Genomic DNA, 16,698 nt, shown 5'->3' with positions numbered 1-16,698 from the left:
CGTTACTTAATGGAGTGTACTCTCCGCCCTCCACCAGCAGAGTGTGCAATAAAGCTGAGCGCGTAGAATCGTTGCTTACCTCATGCCATCGAATCCATCATCGGAGCCGTTAATCGTCAGAACCGGTGCACGGGCGTACGCTTTGGCCACACGCCGGTTTCGCTCGAAGACGATCACTTTGGCCCAGATCTCGTCGTCGATCTGTGTCCATTTGTCCAGCACTTCCTGAATATGTTCCTGCAAAAATGGAGTGAAATGAGAAATTGAGTTGTGAGAACAGAACAGCAAACAGAAGAAAGGTTACAGTCGATTGATAGTGATTAATTTCTTCATCAAGTGACCGTGACGATCTTTCGAAGGTTCATTGCAGAGCAGCGGCAGAGCAGCGCCCTTTCCCAAGCTGTCTTGAGTGGAATCGTATCGATCGATTGATCGGTAGGACTCAGCGAACGGACAGCAACTGTCAAAATGAGGCACTCTGTGCCGTCTGGGTTGGCAGAAGGCTCGAAATTTATCATACGCATGCAGTCAGAATGTGGTGGCCATCAGAAAGGGACATTCATCATCTTCCGCCGGAGCACACGTGCAGATGCATCTTCGAGGCCGGACAATGAACGATATCTACGGTAAGTCCAATTACCAGCAAGGTTACAAGAGCGGTATATGTCGGTGCTGGCCAGACAGCACGAAATAAATTAATGACATAAAAAGGTACCAGTGTACCAAGCCAAAGTTCGCTTTGTTGTGATTGTTACGACCAAATGCATCTTCCTGCAACGATGAAGCGGCGCCTTGCTCAACCTCTTTTAAAGTGCTTCAAAGAAGATTCGGAAGAAAAAAAAAATCCAAACACGATCACCTCCGTTTCAGCATCGTTATCGATGTCAGCGCTAACAGTATCTATGCTAATGGTGTACCATTTTGTCTACCTTTCAAATCGATCTCGAAACACACATCACCCGGTCGGGCAGCAAAAAACGCGCGCGCGCGCGCTCGCACCGTGTTCGCACATTTCGCACACGATCGCGCGTCAATGTTGGCGGCGATGGAGCTAGTACACGATTTTTCGTACATTCGCGCCAGTGTATCGGTCGGGGCGCCCCCTATCTAATCGCCTGCCAATTGGGTATCGGCGGGCAGGCGCGTTGCGCAAAGAAGGTGGCAAAGAGAAAAAAACAACCATCGCCTGCCGCGGCAGCATTGTAGCCGAACCGATCTAATTTTTATCTTCCCTTCACTATCGCACTACTAGCTCGGAACTAGTTCAACTGTTCGGTCGCGGGCGAGGGTTGGCTAATGTCGTACACGAAGTACGGTACGTCGGTCGGCGGGTGTCGGTTCTGTGCGAATCAGCTGGCGTACGTTCACTTCACTGTGAACCTCTCACACACACCCGGGGTGTGTGTGTGCGCTATCTGGCAGCGCGGTGTCGGCGATTGGGGTTTCTTGCTTGCCCCCTCCCCTCCGGGAGTTCTACCCTGCCCTACAGTTGGAGATGGAGTGAGCTTAGAATGTTCCACAGGCCGGAGAAGTCTTGCAATGCGTGAGGGTGCGCGAGAGCCACAGAGAGGGCGCGGTGGAGAATCATATTTGCAATCGTTTTGAATGCGCTTGAGAAATCTTGACGAGCGAGAGCGAGGCCGAGAGCGGGGGGGCTACTATGTGCGGCAGTTACAATTTATTGTTACGGCTGGTCCTTTTTTTTTGTGGCGTTCCAAAGCCGACACTTTTGTGCTTTACGAAATCGACCGGCGCCAAACACCGAACTCAAATGTCTTCTCAACACGTTGAACGGGCCTGCAGAAGTGCAGAAGTTGGACCCAGCTAGGGCACGCGAGAAAGATAACCTTACACTCCCTTAGGGAATGGTTCTACATGTGTGTGTGTGTGTCTGTGTGGGTTGAAAGATAATCCTTTTCAGACATCTTCTCTCGCTCGTTGGCGGGCTTGAGTTCAGCGAAAGAATCTGTGCCCATTGCACAAGGAAAACAAGAAGAGCATTACCGCGGCTCGTAACTGACAAAAAACCCCTTCTGGGCACTGCTGGGGTGAAGTGATAATGCGAGTGCATTTTGTAATCGGATCATCTCAGGGAGAGGAGCAGGAGGCTTAGCATCATCACCACCCTACAGTCCCTTGCTGCCGATTGTAAGCCGTTGTCGGTGATCGTGGTCGTTAGAATCTCATCCGGAACGGTGCTGCAACAACGGTGTTTCGGTGATGGTGTGCCGTTGTGTGGTTTAATAGACGCCTGTTCCGCTTTTTATTGGCGTCATTTGCTAAATGGATTGCACAGGAACAGCGCCGAAGGGGTTTTCGCAACACATTTTTCGTGCCGAAGATGACTTAATGTTACAATATCGTTTGGCGGCACACGATGCGCGTTTTATCGCGCCTGAATGGGAATTTATTTTAATTTACCGCATCGAACTGAATTGTCCGGAAGGTGTCGGACAGTTGCGTGCTAATATAAAGTTGTGAAAATATTGCCAAGAGACAGTAAAGTAAGCTGAAAAATCGATATTTTTATTGCGTTTTTGTGCAGTTAAAAGAACGCAACTCCGAGGTACGCAAAGTACTATTATTATGCATCAGACCTGCGGACCCTTTCCTTTTAAGAACATCCCGTCCACAGGTTCACATAAGCAAATTCCTTTTCAGTTTATCGTACCGCCTCAAAACGGTCTGTTATTTCATCGTTAGTTTTACTTTCGCTTTACGATCGGCTCGGCAAGATCGCCAAGCGCAGCAAGACGAAACCAGCTCCGCTCGCTCTTGCGCTCTTTATTTGATATTATATTCAATTTTGAACTTATTATCGTGATTATCGGGTTCGTCGTTTCGTCCACGGCTGGTTGACGAGGTATGTGGTCCTGCGAAGGTTGCACAAAAAAGCGTGCAGTGCAACGAGCAACACACAGGTTACAGCTGTGCCTTCAAAAGGGCCATCATAAAAATAAAAAAGCGTATCAATATAATGTGTATTTACTTGCTCGTCTGCCCGGGCATACCATTTGAGGATGAGTGGAGAGTATTTGCTCATCGCTTGTGTAACGCTTGGCACAGGATGCACACACACAAAAAAGCAAAAGACCCGGAAAGTGAAAATGCACCACAGAATCCTTTAATTTCATGGCTCGTTTTGTCGCCGTGTCAATGAACGCGTGCAGTGCAAAGTACGCGACCTTTTTGCTCTCTCACTCTCACACAAAAGGGATGAAAATGGGTTCCGTGGTGTAGGAAAAAAAGGCTTTCGCTAAATGGCACCCGGACAGACAGTGAAGGTGAATCATTATTAACAAATTATTCGTATAAAGAGGACGATGCACTGAACACTGTCATTACGCCGTAGCGGTCAATCTGTGAATCTCAAGTCAGATGGAGATGCATTAAAACATGTTGCCAACTTATATGCAAGTTTTAAAACAGTTATGGCGCAACAAATTCAAGCCAAAGTCATTCGGTAAATACACATTTATTGCAAGTAAACTTTAAAGCAAACAAAATTTCACCTCTAGGGTGATTAGATGCACTTGCCGGAGCAAGATCGCCGTCATCATCTTTATGCACTCAGTGCGCTGGACGACAAAATGCATTTCCCCTTTTGTGAGGGTATATCTTTTACGATCACCATTATTTCGAGCGCTGTTTTAAACCCCACGTTCGGTTCGGTAATGAGGAGACACACATGCACTCACGAAAGGCACGCAAAAAAGTAAAAAAAGTCTTTACGACGAGTGTTATCAAAATAATAACAACAGCGAAAAGGGCGAAAATCATTATAATAAAGCTTCGGAGAGGTCCAAACAAGAGAGGTTTGAGTTGTTGCTTCTTTCTCTGCTGCCCCATCGATGAGGAGGTCCTGCCCCAAGTGAGCGATAAGTAAGGGAAGATAATAAGCCAAATAAATTTGTTACACACCAGCAAAAGGCGGGCATGAGATAGTGTGAGCTGCTTCAAGCGCCCGTTTTGCCCGTCGAGTATTGTTGATCTCTTTGCGGTAGAATGTATGCGAGAACGGGGCGGGTAGGCAGCGCCATAAATGTCAATCACCTTCTTCGCAGGACATTAAAGAGTTACTCGGGAGTTACGCCCTGTTGAATGTTGGAAATTAAAATATACACACGACCAAATTGGTATCCAAATCCCGTACCGTCGTGTGATGTTGATTAATGGATCAAGCCACTGCTGTAAGGGAGGTTGGATATGTTGAGCTATGGATTTAATCTTAAATGCTTTTTTGGGCGAAGAAAAAGGTCACTGTTTCCTTTCCCACAAGCCAACAAATTCCAACATGCTTACCGATTGCTTTTAATACCGTTAATCTGTATTGATTCGTACCAACCTCGCAAGTACCTCCCGCGGTTGACGCATGAAATAACACGCACCAAAAAGAAAACCAATTTTCCATTCACCTTAACCGCCACAAGGTGAGTTTTGGCTTGACTACCGCACGCAGCAGTCACTAATTGAAAAATCGAACGTTAAAAATCTAAACCCAAACAAATAAAAGCCCCTTCGCCACGGTCGAGACCTTCAGTACCACACCCTCCCCACGGGTAGGCGGAAGGTCTCATTTTATGTTTCGTAGCTGATCCGCAATCGAAAGGAAGAGAACGAACTGTAACTCAACCATTCCGCAAATGAGAACGTTTCGATCTGGTCACACCTTGTGCACCAGAGTATGTGTAGTGGTCTAATTTGGGAAGGAAATGTAAGGCCTCCGAAGTGAGCAGAAGGAAAAACACCCCATCCAAAACAGGGCGAGGTATTTTCATGGATTTAGTCTCGCAAATCGGCCGCGCGTCCTTGACCATCCGGCGTCACTGGGGTGGGTTGGGTGGTGTTTGTTGAAATTGCTGGAACGACTTTGAACTGAAGCAAAAGACAACTGTCGGGTCGAAACCGTTACCGGATTAATTTAGTCGCCCATATCGTACTGACCAATGACGAAAGTGTGACACACGTATACCAAGGTCCAACCTTCGGGGTGGACGATGATCGAAATAAATCGATCTGGTAATAAATCCGCGAAACGGAAACGAATCAAAGCAGCCGATGGCGTCGTTAATGTCAGCATTAGGGTGGCTGAGGGTTTGATTGGGCCAACTGGGTGATGTATTATTCTTCCACCCTCCAATTGCTGGGCTTGACGCCGACTCCCCCATGTGGTGCGCATACAGCACCCTCCGAGGATCGTCGCCGCTCAAGGTCTGAGGCGTGATTTTCTGCCCCCAGCAGGAGCGACGTCCTTCGGCGTCAACTGCACCCTGGAAAAACAGCGCATGGGCCACATTATGTGTGCCCCATTCGTAACAGACACATACAGCTGGAAATGCGTTGGCACGCGTAATTATTAGGTTCAAACGGGCGACCATGTGCCATGAGCTTTGTGCTGTCTTGACACGTAAAAACGCTCCTCTGCAGCATGATCGATCGAGGACCCCTAACGGTGGTTGTGATGGAGCCATATCGAGGACCTTGGGACACTTCAGTTCGGTGTGGTCTATAAATCAGATTAAATTGCCTCAAATTTACCCCTCCTCTTATGGTCACTCCTTCTCCGAGCCGGATCCGTCATAAATTCCTTCCGTACGGGCCAGAGCTCGGCCTGGGGCTTCGGGGGGAGGGTTTAGTTAGTGCGCATGTGGACACGTGCACTCCGTCATCTAGTAAGTCAAACCGTTATGCGTGTGCTTTATGGTGCTGCAAAGGAGCGCGCGCTCGTGCTCAATACAAGACTACATTAAGCGCCAGTCGTTTGCGTTGCAAATGCATTTGTGTGCTGCATTATACTCCCGCTGGGGTTACAAAGCGTGCCACCATGCAGAGTGAAGTTGCGGAGTGGAGTGGAGCTTAAGGTTCGGTTTCATAAATATTATGCTAGCGCCACCATTCCACCAGGCAGCCTGGAGTGACTCAGCGATCGAGAACCCCGCACAACGGAGGGGGTCGAAGGGCGAGTTTTCACTGGGAAGGGAACTGTGTCCTTGAACGGACGACGATGGCTTGGTGCGCCCTGGCCAATCGAACTGTCAAGCTGTTGTGGAATGTGCGACGAATGGAGCTTATGTTCAATTGGTGATCTATTTTGGGCAACGGCTTGTTGGGCGCTGAAGCTAAGATCACTTGTCGTTCGTCCATTTTTTCCTCTTTCATATGCAAAAGCACAAAGCATACGTTGTTGGGAGCGTTTGCAGTCAAGGATTCAATATGAAATGTCAATGGGAAACATGTTTCAACAGCATTTTTTCGAGCGGCCTTCACGGGTATCCTAGACACGACCCACAAAATTTGCCACAAAAGTAACAACACCGTAATAAAATCATACCAGTTTTAATTGGCATAGCAATTCACGTGCTTAAAAGCTACCCTCCATCGTCATCCGAAAAGTAGGACAGCTTCCAACATGATTGATAATACGCCCGTTTCAACTCACACCGGGGGAAGGCAAAGGAAAAATTGCAGCCATTTCGCGCAGCTACCACAACTGATTTGCAATTTTACACTCCAACTCGCACCAAAAATTATGCTAATGAAGTGATGAAAAATTATGTTCGACTCCAAGAGGGGGTTTTTGGGTAAACAAAGCTCTGAAAGCCCCCCCCCCCCCCCTGCGATAGCGATAGCGTGCACAATTCGCGGTACAAATCATACGCAACCGCCGGACGGCAGCAACGCAAACGCAACGCAATGCAATGGCTCAGAGAGTATGAACAATGCGCTGCGCGCTGTCTTTGCAATAGATTCAGCGCTTTTGATTGTTTCTTTCCACCACTCTCTGTGAAACAGTAGCACTGGCGGCAGCAGCAACAGGTTTACCACCGCACCACGTCCAGAGGTCTACATAAAATAATTACAGTTCGCAAAACCCTCAACCTCCCAGCGCAGTGTGATAAGAAAGCCTCTGCGGGCAGTTGTTTTGTTTTACTGTGTGGCTCCACACAGTTGCCCCATCGAAGCGGGGGGGTGGTAAAACAGTGAGCATGGAATTATGTTGCGGAAATGAGTTTGGACGAGACAACGTAAGGGGCCTGCAGTACACAACCGCCTGCCTGCAACTGCAAAGGTAGCAAAACAAGCGTGTCAGAAAAAGCTCATTTCACTCGACAAATTGAAATCGAAACGAGAGTGGAACGGAAAGTGAAGGATAGAATTTGCACCATTCACCCGCTCCATTATGTCCTGCTGCTTCTAAATGCTGTCTCCATTGTGCCCCGCAGGTGATCGAGATGAAAAACGCGCGCACACGCTTCACATGATTACTGTTCCGGCAGGGGATTGCAATTTGCACCGTGCACCGTAAAGCCAATCCGAGGCACACAGCGTTTATGAATGCAAAGTGTCATGTCAGGTTTAATCTTCAAGCCCTCCTTCAGGACGCAACGGCCAGCTCCGTCCGACCCCAGCAATCCCCGATGGACTTCGAAACGAATCTCCTTTAATGATGTTCGATTTTTAACACCTCCTTATGATCCTTTAGGCTAGGCGTGAAGGAAATAGACGAGCCGTTGCATCTCGGGCAACCCCCGTTGGTCAGCCAACCACCACAGTAACAACAACAATCCCCAAGGATGGAAACACCATAATTGATTGGTAAATTAATTGACTTGAACTTGAAGATCGTGCAGCAGCAAGAAATGTGTGGCAGAAAGATGGTGGATATTCCCATCGTGCATGAATCAATCAAAAGGGAAGAAGAGAATTATAGGCAATCTTAGCGTCTTGTGGTCACATAAAGCATACCATGATTAAGATCCTGATTCGCTTTATGTTTACACTAGCTGCCTAGATGACGCTTGATGCGCACACGGCGCGATCAGATCTTATCTTTTGCCAACAAGCCGTGGCTTCATCGGAGGCAATTATTCTGCCCCGAGCTGTTCTAGCTACACGGAAATGGAACTCCCCTGATTAAGGGTGTATCTTGCAGCTTTATTTTGTTTGCATCCTCCTGGAGCGTTCGAACCAACACAAGCAAGACACCAATCTGTCCGAGCGAGTACATGTTGCGTGTGGCGAGCGCATAAACGTTCTTAATTGTCGGCAGAATCAGTACCGCGCTCTTTATGTGCGGTTCAAGTTAAGATTCTTGTGCGTGTGCGTTGCACACGGTAGATGTGCGCATTAAAAAACAACGAACAATACGGTGACAGTAAGGAGGGAGAGAGCAAGTACAGCAATAGCACAGCTGTGTAGTACAATCTGACAACACATCCATTTCGTTCTAAGTGAGGAAGGGAAGACACAGAGCGCCATGTAGAAGCAGGATGAAAAGTTATGATTTTAATTGCAATCCATGTGAGATTATTTGCGTACACGCACACGCAGCGTATCTTCTTCTTCTCTTGAAGTTAAGTGAATTTATTACAGTTCTTTATTGCGCAGCACGCTTTCATGTGATCTGTTTTGGGTAAAGAGGCAAACGTGCGCTTTGATAAAAGGCTATCTTTCCACACAAATCAAAAGAAGTGAAAGAATTTTCATAAACAATACCAAATTTCACCGAAAGAAAGTTGCACTTTTTGTTAGGAAATAAAGGAAATATAAACGTGCACAGCACACGCCATTTGTAACGTGTAAATGCGTCGTAAAAATATTTTGGCTTAAAATCAATCGCATGAACCGCAAAAGCAATGCATGCCCTTCTTTTCTTCGTTTTTGTAATATTTACATACCAAAGAGGCACGGCGATCGTGTGTGCGACTGGCAAGTACATTAATTTCCCGTAATTGCGGTACCAAACATTTGCGCTATTGTGTTTCTTTCATCTCGTTTCCTGCCTGTGTCGGCATGGATGTTTGATTTTCGTCGCTCCCGCGATAGTATCGCCCGCGCGCGGGTTGGAAACGATCGTCAATGTACGTATCACTCACCCGTGCTTTGCCGCTTGCCTACTGCTCGACAATGCTGCTACGGGCATGTGTAATAAACGATCATAGATGCATCTGTGGTATGCGCGAATCTCTCTCTGTGTCTGGTAAGTAGCACCGCACTTGGTAGCACCTGAGCAATCGGCTTACGCGATCCCGGGCGATCAAAATCGCCATCTGATCGGATCAGGCTGGCGCAAACCACGAAATCCATGGTTTTACCATTTATCCGGCTCCTACGGTCCTCCGGGGTATCAAACGGTCCTCTCCTCCACCCCTCGATTGGCTTTATGCTTAAGCATGAACTGTTCCGATCTTTGGGCCAGATCGCTTGTACCGAAGACAGCGCGGAGCGCGATCGGGGAGGTAATTTAAGATAGGTGGCTCTCTGGTCGTGTTCAAAGCAAGCTGAGCCAATCCAACCGATACCCAAGAAGCACCACCAGAGGCACCTGTTCGTGTTAGGTAGCGATTTGTGGGTTCGCTAGTCGCGGCCTGATCCTAACAAGTTTTGTTGCGGTTTGTGTCGGAGTTCTCACAGGCAGCCGAGCACACTGGCAACGGCGGGCACTGGAGCTGAATGCGAACAGTTTGTAGCGAATTGTTGTGCACCTGCATAGTTGGTGAGGTTGATTTGCAATCTTGCAGCCATGCGCGGCAGGCCTAACACGGTCAGGCTAATGCTGCTTCCGAACAGGATCGTAGTGGAGCGCCCTTTTGTACTGCTCGTTGTTCGCGATCGGGTGCAGTGGAGTTGCTAAAAATCGGCTTAGAAATTACAGCACAGTCAGGTCGAATTCCGAACCCCAGTAGTGGAAGTGAAAGTTTACTCTTATTAACTTTAATGTCAAGTTGTTACTGCTAACATTAAAGCTTACGATTATGGACGTTGGCTCACAGGCCGACACAAGCGAAAGGAACCCGAACCGAGAAGGCAATCCCGGGAACTGGCCCCTGTACGAATTATCTTTATCGTCTCCAATGCATCGTCGGCGTGACAGATTCCTCATAAATTTCTGCATGAGGCACTGGACTCTCCCATTCGACTTCTGGCCTAATCGGACAAATCGGCTACAAGGACACGTTCGCTTTCGTTTCCAACAGCGCTTTCGTTGCCCAGCGCGCGTGTGTGTGGCTACAAATTTGCCGCAACAGTGCAGTGGAGGCGCAATCATAAATACATGATCGTTGCCATTTTTTGTTCAATGTTCGCTTCCTTCTCGCATGCACACTCGCGCAAGGGGACGAACGATCGCCCTTGTTACTGTCAACATGTGTCAGCTGGACGTCGCCGACATGCCGACGGTGGAAGACGCTCCCGACGCTCTTATCTTTCGCCCGGTACGATGAGTTATGATTACGGAAGACATGGCTCGCATGGGGCGGGAAGGAAAGTGTCCGTGTAGCGAATTGAGTGTGCAAATAATGCTACAAAGCGAAAATAAAATCATGTCCACCGTAATGATCACAATGGTGCTGGCAATGGGGAAGGAGTGTTGGTGCGTTGGAAGTTGTCCGTATAAGATGCACTTGGAGGCAAGGATCAGGAGTATAAGCTGGAGATGCTTTTGCACGTTTCCTTTCGTGGAAGTGGTGGATCCTTTTGAAAAAAAAATGTTCGCAAGGAAGTTGATTTAATCTGCTTTTACCTGGAAATCCTTTTATATGAGCATGCGAGAATCTCTCGAGTTTGCGTGAAGTTGGTATTTGTTGTAGCCAGAATTGATCGACAGGATAAGCCGATTTAAATTGATCCAAACTTTGTTTCGTGCAGTAAAGAGTTTGAAAATAAGCCTACCACTAATGTAAATATATTGTTTTCAATAGCATCAGCTCGTAAACTTTTATAGGCATACAACAGTGAAACAGCTTTCAGACAGCTTCCAACTCCTAGAAAATTATTCATCTTCTCCAAGTAATTCCCAAACACTGTTCTACTAACACATTCTACAACCCACTTTGAGGCGTAGATGTAGACCAAACAAGACTGTGCCTGCGTGCGTGAGTTATGAGCTTCATTAAATGTTATTACGGCCCGACAAAAGCCGTGACATGCACACCTCATTCCGAACCATTCCATTTCTTGTAGCGTGCTGTGCATCGCCCTTCGTCGCGGTGAGTAGAGGGGTATCATCCGCTCCAGAAGAAGCTCTTCAAATTGGCGGTACATTATGGGTTCGCTTTAAGATGCAGAAGGTGTCTTGCAGGAGCAGCACCTGCACTTATCTGCTGCATGGAGATGGCAAGCAATATTAAAGCACGACACGATCGAGAACATTTCCAACCGCTCTGGCGTTGTGTTGTGTATTGATCAACGAAAAAAGAATGACATGACATGGGTAGCAGTAGACCAATGCCGTTCACGAGCACTATGAGGGTAACATCTTCTGCCTTTGTGCCCAACCTGCCATTGCAAGCGAATGATCATAGTCGCCATAATTCATACTACATCTACTTAACGTTGCACCGCCGACAGACAGGATGCTGTTGTGTTGTTGAGCGATATTTATGCTCACATTGGCAGCAGTTTACGCTTAAGAGTGCAGGCCAGGTAATAACCTTTTTAGAGAGGGAGGGCGAGTGCTGGTGAGGAGGCTCATCATTCTGTACCACTGTGGCCCGAGTGGACTAGACAACGAATCATCGGAAGATTATAGCTTGTGTTGTAAATGGTTAGAGTGGATGGGTTCAAGCAGGAAACTTGAATTTAAAAATCAATGTCGAACTCGATGGTAGCGATCAATTTGAAGCCACTCCGCTTGTGCCTCCTTGCCAACCAATGTTTGTGAGGTTCAGGCACGCAATGCGTACGCGAGTTCAAATGGAAACTTATGGGAAATGTAACATTGGTCGTGTTCTTCGGCAGAGGACGTCATTTATACCGTCGATGCATAGATGACTGTTAGTTAATAAACCATTACGCAATCATGTTCAAATGCATTTTATGGAGTCTTGCATTATTTTAAGAACATAGAAAATCTATTTAAATGGCACTTTTTCCTAGTCTTGTCGGGAGCAATTTCAGATCCCATTGTATCTGTCTGCTTTAACAGATAAATTACACATATTCAGGGACGTCTTTGAATAAAGCCGAATTACCTGAAAGAGAGAAAAGAGAAACAAAATGATTAGACTTAAGCAGATTGTGCATTTTCTATAGCTACCCAAATCACCCTTTAAACCTTATGATTATATCTTATTCATCTTCGTCGAGAATTCTTTTCACCTTGCCGATTGGAATGTTACACTTCACACTCACACACACCCTAATTGAAATCGATCATAGTTAAATATGGATCGATCCATCGATCAGCCTCGTCAAACAAGGACGTGAATTCGTAGTTTGAGCCGCGAAGAATGCATCCAATCGAATTGCCCGAAAGATATGATTCATGCTGCATATTATGCAAGACTGATCGTTGCGTGCGTCCATTCTAACGGCGGTTTTCGATCAATTGAAAACCGAATGAATCATACTTATTCCGTTATGATACCATACTTTTTATTTCGTCCGTTTTCCACTCCTCCCCAGAAAGCGAGCAGGCCCAAAAGCTAACACCTATGTAAGCGCATCATTATTTAGCGGGTAATCGATCACGAAGAATCGTTTCATCATAGTCATCATCGTCGTACGCGCACGCGAGAAGATTGGTATGGATCTTGTTAATATTCGAGCCCATTGAATGGATCGGGGCAATTCGATTATAGAGCCTTGCTCAGCGAAAAAGGTATTTTAACCGGAGTGGAATACAACTTCGTTTGAAATGCATGAGCTAAACAATAAAATCTCCAAAAAAGTGGAACATATTTTACTTTTTGAATTAAAATTACGATACCGATCGTTGACCCCTCCTAATCCAGCATAATCGTGACATCCAGCAGGTGCCCGCGGCAGCTTAAAAAATTCCAACTCGAACCGAAACATTGTCTCGTGCAGCCTCCATATTCGGCCGTTTGTTTGTACATATTACTCAACGCAATCGAAGCGTCCCGTGCCCGTGAGAGAGTACATCGACCATCTGACCAGCGTGCGCCAGTAAACAATGCTACACAATCATCAAACATAAACAAACAAGACCCACATGCGACGAACAACCCCGAGCCGGGACAAATTAAGTCGCCTCAACAACCCAAACCGCACTTCAATCAGAAACGCATTGCATTTGTCCGTGATTGTCATTATGCAACGTTGGCCGCCAAACAGAGGGCCCCAAGGGATCGTCTTTTGGTGGTATTATATCGTTTGCTGACGGCGGCTTGAGATCGACTCGTCAGCCGATTTTGGATGAACAGCTCGTTTTAAATTGCAACTTTAAGTGAGGCGGCGTATTCGAGCGGACTTCATATGTCGTATCATTCCCCTCGTAAGCATGCATAATCCGATTCCAACCGCATATGCAGTGAAGAGATGTTCGTTACTCTGATTTGTTTTATTTGATGGGTTCGTTCCTTGCTCGTGCATTCAAGTCTCTTGATTCTGTTTTGGAAAATATAATCGCTCAGCGGTACTGTTTCTTGCTTCTTCCTACAATCAAGTGAGATGAAATGAATAATTCTCTTAGCCAAAACAGGTGCAAATTTTCGTGGTTGCACACACTGCCTTTTCCTCCTCTTCCTCCTTCTCCCCTGTAGAAGCTTAGCTGAGAGGTAATTTTGTCTATTTTCTTTTTTGATTCCACCATGCACAAACGATTAAACATGCCTCACTTTATAGTCGTATAGCAATTGCTCGGCCAAACCAGAAACACAATAGCATAAAACGGTAGCAAAACAGCAGCAGCAGCAGCGAGAGCTTACGTTCGGTCGCAGGGTATGCCGGTTCTTGCTCAACAGCTTCGGGCACCGTTTTCTCATCGTTAAACAGTTAAACGAATTATCGCTCCAAGTACGGCATAATACGTTTCACAATCGGTGGGATGTTGCAAATGCGCCAGCGTGGTGGTATAGGAAAACATTCAAGCAAGGGAAAATGCGTGCTTGGAGGGTTAATTTTTTGATGGTAGACAAAACCCGAAACCCGCTTTACAACACGCCGCCGACGTTTAACGAGAGTGACACATAGAATATTAGGAAAGGGGGTGGGTAAAAGCCACCGCACAAGCAATGTTCCTCCTATCAATGGCAATGTTTTATGCAATTACTGCCCCCAAGCTATTGACATTTCGATCGCTGTCAGTTGAACTCGCCTGCTAGTGGTTCGTGCCATGGACCGGGACGAGTAATAATTTTGCCACACTCGCGGCACGATTCAATTTCTGTCGTGTCGCTTTTCTTGCAGCCGGGACGAGCGGAACAGACCAAACAGACACAAAACTACATCCCCCAAATCATCGCCAGGCACAATCAATTTGCAAGCGCCATTACTATACGTCCTCTGGGAAGGGGAAAGAGTGGATTCCATTCGCCACACCAGTGTGTGTTAACAATTATCTATCACTTATGTCAAAACAAAGCGCGATGATGACATAACACACACACACACACACACACACACACACACACACACACTAACCACCTTCATTCCTCATATGGCGATCAAGTGCGGCTATGTGATGGCCACACAACCATATGATACGAGCCGAAGTGGGGAGCCTTTGCATGATTTTTGAATGTTTTTGTTCTACGAAACGGTTTCATGCGTCGCCCCAAAATCCCCCATGGCAAGTCAACAGCGCTCTTAAAGCGGGTCACATGAAAAAGTTCAATTACGTGCGCCCTTTAGGCCGGGTCGGGTGGGGCGGCGACGACTACAACCTCCGCACTGCTCGCATTGGCATTGGAATTCTACACCCAACGCCCACCCGGAGGCTACCGAAAACATACTTCATGTAAGGAGAGGGCAAACACAAAAAGCGGAGCAGAACAATTGTGCGACTTTTCTCGCTTTCCATACGGCAGCTGTGATTGTGTGGGTCACCACCCCTACACACCTACCTTTCCAGTCCTTTGCGTAGTTTTGGTGACCTGCTTGGTGTGTTTTTGGAATGTTTTTTTTTCTCTCTTTGTTGCCCTTTTCATCAACCAGTGGACGACTGAAGTGGGCTCTTGACACGCTCGAAAAATGAGCTTTTTGTCGCTTTTGGCCGTTGAAAGGGAGCATACACTTTCGTTTTCATACAGAACGCACCCCCTATCATGTTTCACGCGAATCATACAGACAAACCAAGCGCGCAACATACCATGCAAGACAACAGAAACAACATTCGTGCTATTATCCCTCCCGGGAAAGAAAGACTTACTTGACTTCTTTGCTTGTGCATGGCAAGGTTTACACACCTGAGTACGAGGCGTACACAGAGACACGTGAGAAAGAGGGCACAGAGGGCAGTCCCTCCGCCACGCGCGTGTGATACAGATTCTCGCCCATAATCGTTTGCGGTTAGGTAATGTGTGTCGGTCGGCTCTCCAACAAAAGTGTCTCAAGCGGTCTCCGTTCACGTGAGGGTGGCTTAAAACAACCATCCATACACACACACACGCAAACGTGACGTTACAAGACACAATCGCGACCAAAAGATACACTCAACACTGAATAGAAGGTGCTGACAAGTGTTTCGAAATGGTGCTAATGATTATTTTCCCCCTTAGCTTAGCTAAAACCGGGATTGATCGACTAATCGAGATCGCGGTTGCTGCGTTGTTGTTAACACTTAGCATGCTCGCTAAGCGTTGGATATGTGGAGCTTGAGGGAATACAGCAGTGATCATTGCTTTTTTAAATTAATTTTTCAAAGCTCATTTCAATCCCTGCACAAGGTAAAGAGTGCTGAGTTCGGTTTTGCCCTAAGAGGCTCGGCTAAATGGGCTAAAAATCAAAGTGCTAAGCTCACCAATCATCGACATACGTCCTCCCGTATCGTCAGACGCGTGATTTATGAGCGTTGGCTCTCTTTCTTCCAACCCGCCAGAGAGTGAAGGACAGATCGTGGAAGGAAAGTAAGGTGTAACCTTCCCGATGGCAGGCGCGATTCACCGTACGATCGCAGTATGACACACACACACATGGTGAGCTTGGGTACGTTATGCAACGATAGCACCTTTTTCGGATTTCGTTGCGAATAAAACGGTGGATTGATTCGCTGAAAGATCCACCGTGTGCGTGAGCTTGATTGATAGTTTTTTAAGACACTTTTTACATCCACCGTTTGGCGGTTATTTTTAACCGTTGCGTTAGCTGTCCTCCAAAAATATGAGGAGGAAAATAGTATTAGTTTACTGTTTGGTGAATTCCTAGCTTACACGTAGCGGCTGGCGGATGCAAACGATCGCAGGGGCCGGTAGAAGATGAGCACAGATGATGTATGGCCGATAGCGAGCCTTTACCGTGGCTAATGATAGTGGTTAGCATTTAGTTTAGCAGCGGTTAGTGGTGGGAACGTAACGTTTTTCTTCCCCCGGCAATGTGTTGCTTTACTGATGATGAAGCATAGAAGAGATGAAGCTGCATACGAGAGAGTTTGTTTGTCGACAGGTGCGCGTTCCATGCACAAGAAGTGCAGTAGAGAAACAACATTTAGAAACATTTACTGTTAGTAAATTAAGTGGCTTTAGATCGGTTTATGATTTCACAACTTTCACTAGATTTATTTACAACGCATCCCATGCTTAAAGAAAGGAAGCACGATATGGTTCATATTCCAGGTACGCATTGAACGACGTTCCCTCCTTCTACAGCATTGAAATCTTTATTGCACCTTAGCGAATCGGTCTACAGTATGATAGGTGAACCGGTTCTAGTGACGGCAATAGATCAAAAGTTAATTTTATGATCGTTTTATGAGCTGAACGGAACCTGAAAGTGACTCAGTTTATACGATTATGCTCG

General features: G+C 46.7%; 1 protein-coding gene across 5 annotated transcripts in view; it reads right to left on the bottom strand.

The window, feature by feature from the left end:
* Positions 1–16,698, bottom strand: part of LOC120894460 — a 145,180-nt gene that overhangs the window by 20,810 nt on the left and 107,672 nt on the right. For all 5 annotated transcript variants that reach the window (XM_040297054.1, XM_040297057.1, XM_040297055.1 and 2 more), the window contains one exon: positions 80–237. In XM_040297054.1, the coding sequence (XP_040152988.1) occupies positions 80–237 (158 nt within the window). The remainder of the gene's footprint in view (positions 1–79; positions 238–16,698) is intronic.

This window comes from Anopheles arabiensis, chromosome 2 (assembly GCF_016920715.1).
Source record: "Anopheles arabiensis isolate DONGOLA chromosome 2, AaraD3, whole genome shotgun sequence".
Taxonomy (NCBI): Eukaryota; Metazoa; Arthropoda; class Insecta; order Diptera; family Culicidae; genus Anopheles; species Anopheles arabiensis.
Note: the sequence above shows the minus strand (reverse complement) of the source record. Positions and strands in the feature narration are given on the sequence as shown.